The 7,140-nt window shown below is 40.8% G+C and overlaps 1 protein-coding gene and 1 pseudogene across 1 annotated transcript; one reads left to right on the top strand and one right to left on the bottom strand.

The window, feature by feature from the left end:
- Nucleotides 1-616: 616 nt before the first annotated feature.
- Nucleotides 617-1,090, bottom strand: LOC126704265 (uncharacterized). The gene has a single exon (XM_050403276.1). The coding sequence runs from the start codon at nt 1,088-1,090 to the stop codon at nt 617-619; it is 474 nt and encodes a 157-aa protein (XP_050259233.1).
- Nucleotides 1,091-1,233: 143 nt separating this feature from the next.
- LOC126704264 (uncharacterized) lies at nt 1,234-5,839 on the top strand (annotated as a pseudogene).
- Nucleotides 5,840-7,140: the final 1,301 nt, after the last annotated feature.

The raw sequence follows: 7,140 nt of genomic DNA, 5'->3' as shown, positions 1-7,140 counted from the left end.
AGTATAAAGCCAGGGTCTGGCCATAATAGCCATGTAAGGGGAGTACGCATCCACTGTTATGAAGTCCACTTCCACTACTTCCGAGTCGGCCTGTACGGGCAACCTAATCTAGCCCCTCAGGGTAACAAGCTTCCCATCAAAACTTACCAAAGGCGAATTGTAAGCTATCAAGTTTTTAGGTTTTAAGTTTAATCCTCTGTACAAGTCAGGATACATGACTTCTACACAACTGCCCTAGTCCACTATTACCCTTTTCACATCATACCCCATCACATCATTCCCCCTCTATTCTAAAGGTGACCACTAAAGCATCATCATGTAGTTGGATAGTTCCAATCTTGTCTTCGTCCGAGAAACTCAATGAAGGTCAGATTTCCAATCTAGCTCTCTTTGGCTCGGAGTTGGGGTCCTCGGTTTGTGATCTGGCCACAAACATCACCCTGGCAAGCTAAGAACCAGTTCTCCCAAGCGCAGCAAAAATGACATTGATTGTACCTAACGGGGGCCTTAAAGAATCATTCTCTTGAGCCCCTGATCTTGATTGGTCCCTCTATCCGTTGGGTTGGTACAAAAATTGTTGCAACTTCCCCTCCTTAACCAGTTGCTCCAGATGTTTCTACAATATTCGGCAATTCTCGATGGTATGTTTCCGGTCCTGGTGGTACTGGCAATGGAGGCTTTGGTTGCGCCTCAAAGGATCTCCACTCATCTTATTCAGCCATTTGAAATATGGCTCATTCTTGATCTTCTCTAAAACTTGATGCACTGGTTCTCGAAACACAGTGTTTACCACTTGAGGGGCTGCAGGTCCAGATTGTCCAGAAAAATCTCTCCTAGGTCTGTTATTATTGTAGTGGCCCGACCTGAAATCCCTTCTCTCCTGAAGGATAACCTTGCCTTTGCCCTTCCCGTTATCTTGTTGTTGGTCTTCCTCAACTCTCTTATACTTGTCAATCCAATCCATGAGTTGACGTATACTAGTAACAGGTTTCTCCGTCAAAGACTTCCTTAGGTCATGCTCTACAGGCAAGTCGAGCTTGAAAGTACTGATGGCTACGTCCTCAAAATCACCATCTATCTCGTTAAACATCTCCCAATATCGGTCCGAGTATGTTTTCAGAGTTTCTCCTTCTCTCACGGACAGAGATAGTAAGGGAGCCAAAGGACGAGGAGCTCTGCTACATGTAGTAAAACGGGACCCCAAAAGTTTGGGTGAATTCCTTGAAAGAATCAATGGAACCTGTCTTCAGACCGTCAGACCATCTTATCGCCATAGGCCCCAGACTAGATGGGAAAACCTTGCACATTAAGGCTTCATTCTTGGAATATAAAGCTATCTTTTGATTAAAGTGGCTAACATGTTCAACAGGGTTTGTTCTATCGTTATACAGGGTGAAAGTGGATTGAGTGAACCGCCGAGGAAGTCTCCCTTCCTCAATCCAGTGAGTGAAGGGTGATTTGGAAATTTGGTTGAGTGCTTTACTCATAGCGTCATTTACCAAGCCTCTTGAAGATGAATTACTGTTTATGCGTTCATGGCAGTAGTCTTCATCATATGAGAAAGATTCGCTAGGGGGAGTTCTTGACCTCTGTCTGTAGTCTTTGTCCTTCTCATCACCAAAAGAGTAGTCAGAGTTAGAAAGAGCTCGCCTTCTGCGCTCATGGCATAAGCTTCTCTTTAGGTGATCAATCTCCTTCTACATGTTTCTAGCATTCTCCTCATGAGAGACAGTTTTTATCCCGAGATTGACTCTTACTGGTGTGGGTAGTGCGTACACTTCCCTCCTGGTCCATCCTTCGCTCAAGTTCCCGGAAATGATCTTGATATTGAGACCCCATAGATACTACTTGATTTGGATCTAAACCTACCATCGTTCAACGTCTAACTCACTATCGCACCAGTAATTCCCACAAACAGCGCCAATTGTAAGGACCCAATTTGAGTTCCTAGCCCAACACATGGATGGACTTAGGCCTAAAAAGCCCAAAAACAATCAAATTTGTAACGTTACCTTAGAACTTTATATAAGAACCAGTGTCCTCAGATTCCACCGAGAACGTCTTTTTCTTTAGTTTACACTTGTGTATTTTCATTCTTTTATCATCATACTTATCTAACTCATTATTCGGTTAACTAAAACCCAATTTTCTAACCCATTCTCTACAAATTCATTGTTTTTGGGCTTTTTGGGCCTAAGTCCATCCATGTGTTGGGCTAGGAACTTAAATCGAGTCCTTACAAATTTCATCTTTGGTTAAATCAAAGTATTTTAATTTTTATGTATCCTTAAAGTTTGTTGCATGGTCATAGGTTGTTGCCCTTCTATTTATTTATATGTTTTTGGGGTCTTAATTTGATGCAGTAGTGGATTTTACCATGACCCAGTTGCTGGATGGTACTATAGTGGTAGAGATGGGCTTTATTACAAGTTTGAGAATGGAAATTTTGTGCTTATGGAGTCTGAAAAGGTAGTATTCTGGTTGTTTTTGATAGAGAGGATTGTGTTATGTAATGTTCTTGACGTTAGTTTTTGTTGTTTTTTCTCAGAGTGGTGAAGGTGAAATTAATCAGAACAAAGAAACTGGTTATGATAATCCCAGTCAAGATGAAACATTTAGACGTGGCAACAATGAAAATTGCCATGCATTCCAGGGAGATGAATGTGAAGTTTACCAGTGTATAGAGACTACTCCTGATGAAAACAGGCTAGGTGAGCATGCATGCCAACTGTAAAGAAGTTTGTATATTATGCTGTTTCCATTTCAAAGAATGATTATTATCATGGAAACCAAACCACAATGTGATTTATCATAGGCATTGTGGCCTGACAAGACCTTAGTGATTGTACCTTAAGTTTGTGCTTTGGAGCTATTTTGCAATTGGATCAATTTATTGTAGAAGTCCATTGTAATAGCATATTGGCCAAAAAAAATTGCATTAATCTTGTAAAATCTATAGGTTCTCTTTAGTCCCATATGGTTTCCATCAGATGTTTTCAGATCACTTAATATTCTTCAGAACTGGGTTTGAATCTCCTTCTATGCAATTTCAAATAAGTGCTTGATGATTCTGGATTAAATGCATTGAATTTGATCAATTAACTAACTGTTACTAACAGGCGACACAGAGTGCTCCAACAGTAGTGAACCTGAAAATCCACCTCCTCCATCGGAATGGTATGCTACTTTAAGCATCTCAGTTCCTATTATTCATTATCAGCTCATCACATCATGATCGCTTTACTGACTTTATCTTATTTACTTTTTTAGGTTAGAAGATACACTTATTGAGCTTTATTTGTCTGGTTATTCCAAGCCAGTAGTTACTGATTCTGACCATGTGATGATGCCCTTGGAAATTGATGATGCGCTACCTACTGAAGGTTAGTCCCAAATCCTCTTGTTTTTTTTTACAGACTACCCTATCTGGGATAGGGCCTAAATTGGCTTGATTCATGGGATTGCAGGGACCAGTGATGCTTATGAGCTGGAAGGAGAATGGTGTCCAGAGAACCATTGCGATGTAACTAATTCAAGTGGAAATGTCTTAGATGAAGGTATGGCCAGTGTGATTTGCTAATAATCAAGTGCTTGATGTCCATTTTCATTATAATATTATTAACATCAGGCTTATTGTTATCCCTATTAAGTGGCTTGTTCATATACATGTTATCCTAGCAAGTATCAGCCATTTGTCTCTCCAAGAACCAATTACCTGACATTTGCTTGAACATCAACCATTTAAATCCATATAAGATTGTTTCTAAAGTTTCTCTGTTGATTGTCAAACCATCCTAAATGGATGTTTAGATAGTTGATCTGTACAATTTTTGGGTCATTAACTTGTTCAAGAAATTGGTGATCCAAAATTTTGACACATGGATTAACACAAGCATTTGTGGATTAGGTGCGTCATGGGATGAAGAAAACTGGCGAGCACAGTATGGTCAAGTTATTAAATCCGGGGAAGAGCCAATGCCAGAATTTGAAGTTGTGGATTTATGGGACTGGGAAAAGGTTACAGGGAACAGAAAGGATGGAAAAGGTGAGGTGGTGAGGCTGGTTGGAAGATTAGCGAGAAGGTCTGTCAAGCGTCATTCGTCCATGCCTTCGGGTGGTGGTCTCCTAAAAACTGCCCCAATATGTGAAGTACATCTTGATCTGGTACGAGTCACGTCAGGTTTGCATTTACCTCTTTTCATTTGACAGCATATACAAACCTTCTACATTATATGCCAGGTCGTTCTTTATTGGCCTGTATTCATTTGTTTGCTGAAGCGGATGGCAAATGATTAAGATATTTCGCAGTTTTGTTGAAAATAGTGTGATTTTGGACTTATATGAAATTTCCTCCTATCAGGTCAAATTTAGAAGTTGCGGACACCAAATGCAAGATACCTAGCGTCATTGTCAACTTATGATTCTTCCAACCCAACAAAAGATTGGGGATTCCCTGAATTATCAGTAGATAGTCACTCTCTCCCATTCTCTAAATCTAGTGGAAACCATGTATCAAAAACTGCAGATGGAGTATCCACCAGCAAAGATTTGTCTACATTACCAGATAATCTTTCCGCATCTGGACAGGTAACTTGTTTATTTTAAAAGCTTGGATTTGAAGTTGATGTGCTAAACCATACCTAATCTTATTCTAGTCAACAAACAATGGTACATCAGTAGTATCAGAAGAGCATAGAAAATAGAAGCACATAACGTAATGGCAAGAGTGAGTCCTTTAATAGATTTAACAGATAAACATGAGTTCATATAAGTAATGGCATCACATGCATGTAAAAATTTGGAGTTTTTCCATGGACGTACGCAATGCTATTTGAGCATTCCCTTGAAAAAGATGGTTGGCGTATGCAATGCTAGTTTATGGCGTCAAGTAGTAACTCATAATACCAAAAGAAGACAGTTTTGAGTATTGATAAGGGAATGGCATTGCTAAGAGCTATCAGTGATGTCTTAATGCTTTTATCAGATGCTAGATATTATGTTTACTGTTTACACTAGTGTTAGATTTTGATCCGAAGGTACCAGACCCATACTAGCAAGTTGAAAGTTTTGGATTTTTGGGTGATTAGGCATATTCTATTTGTGAGAAATGTTCTATATGTTTTAAACAATATACATTTAGATGTGATCTTCTGGATTATATGCATCCTTTTCACAATCCACCTTGTTTAACCCCTGATTTGTCCCTACTGTATCTCCAGCGGAGAATCCATGTGTATAGGGACACAGCTGCCGAGAGAAGAACCTTGCATGGGGGTTTTGGAGTGGGCCCTGGACAAAAGAATTCAAAGTTTGATGAAGATGAACAGTCATCATCATATGCTTCTGCCAATACAGAAGAAGCTGCAGCCGAGGCCTTGAATATGTCGTTTGGAGCTGTTAGTTACGCCAGAAAACTTCTGGAAGGCATGGGCTGGAAGGAGGTATGTTCTCATCACAATATTAGCGTTTTTTTTTGTTGGAAATCAGCTTAGAAGAAAACTGTCAACAACTGATGATATTCTTGATTCTAGGCAAATAGTGTCACTTGGCTAACACTAGCACACATTATTACTGGTTTTTGATTGATGATTGGGGTTGGGGTTTGGTGTTTGATGAAGGAAAGATGAATGGATGGAAATGGTCCTCCAATTTGACATCTAAGACAATCTACATGTTGATTTTGTTAACTCACTCCCTATGTTGACATTTCATTTTGTAATATCTGGAGGGGGAGGGACTTGGCAGCACTACAAAGGGGATGGTGGAACCAATACAAGCAGTTGGAAATGTTGGTAACTCAGGATTGGGGTGGCGTCGGGGAATAGCAAAGCATCATTGAGATAACTGGACATATCCAGCATATACAAGCGTTTAGCTCTGTTTTTTTAGCTCTCTCTCTCTCTCTCTCTCTCTCTCTCTCTCTCTCTCTAGTTTATAGTGGTCCTTTGCCAAATCTGCTCATTGTTCTCAAGTCCTTTTTTTTTTTTTTTTGAGAAAGGAATGAATCCACTTTTATTAAGAAAATAATCAACCTTAAGTCGTTACATCAACATACACCAAATAGGAAATGTCTGGCGGAACCGATTCCATCCAAACGGACAAAGGGGAAGAATTTCTTGCTCTCCTAGCTAAAGCATGAGCAACTCCATTGCCTTGCCACCTCACGTGAGAGAAAGAACAGGATTGAAACCAACCCATAAATGACATGCAGTCTTTAACAATGTGCCCAATACTGGACCTGTCTGGGCAGCCCCCTGTTAGGGCCTTTACAACATTCTCTGAATCACCTTTAAAAATAACCCTACACAATCCCAATTCCTTCATGAAGATCATAGCCCTCCTAGCTGCCAACACCTCAAGAATCTCCACCGTTTGAGGCATGACGATCTTCTCTGCTAGGGACACCATCACCTGTCCCAGTTCATTCCGCACAACAACGCCAATTCCTGCTGCTTCTTCCTCCGCAAAGTAAGCCCCGTCGTAGTTTGCTTTGTACATCCCAGGTTCCGGTGGTGTCCAACGTTGTGACTGTGGTTGTAATCTCAGTGGCATGTTCTTGGGTTTTGCCTGAAAATCTTTTAAAATAGCTTCTACCGTGTCCACTATCTTCTCAGGTGGTAAACATTGCTCCTTGAAGTGGCGTTTGTTTCTTCTGCACCAGACCAACCATGCAATCACTGTGAACAGCTCTACGTCTTCTTCATTTTGTTTTACAGCGGACACCAGATCACTGAAGGAGTCCAGATGCATCTGAGTTTGTTTGACACTATTAAATCCACGAGCCCAGCAACACTGACTTTGGACACATTCCCATAGTGCATGCAGCACGGTTTCTCTGTTCAATCCGCAGCTGTTGCACACAGGAGAGTTTACCACATTCCAGCGATGGAGGTTCGCCAAGGTTGGTAAGGACTCGGTACAAGCTCTCCAACGGAAGTTTTTGATTTTGTTTGGGATCCTCATCTTCCAAATTCCCATCCAAAAACTTCTCAGATTGCTGCTGTTTGACCCCGACGCTTCTCCTCTGTTTTCAAGCTCTTCCAATAACTGATATCCCGTCTTCACCGAGTAATTTCCGTCCCTAGTTCGTGGCCACACTAAACAGTCCCTCATCACCGATTTACATAATGGAATGGCTTT

This window comes from Quercus robur, chromosome 10, assembly GCF_932294415.1.
Source record: "Quercus robur chromosome 10, dhQueRobu3.1, whole genome shotgun sequence".
Lineage (NCBI taxonomy): Eukaryota > Viridiplantae > Streptophyta > Magnoliopsida > Fagales > Fagaceae > Quercus > Quercus robur.
This window is presented reverse-complemented; position numbering and strand designations above follow the sequence as displayed.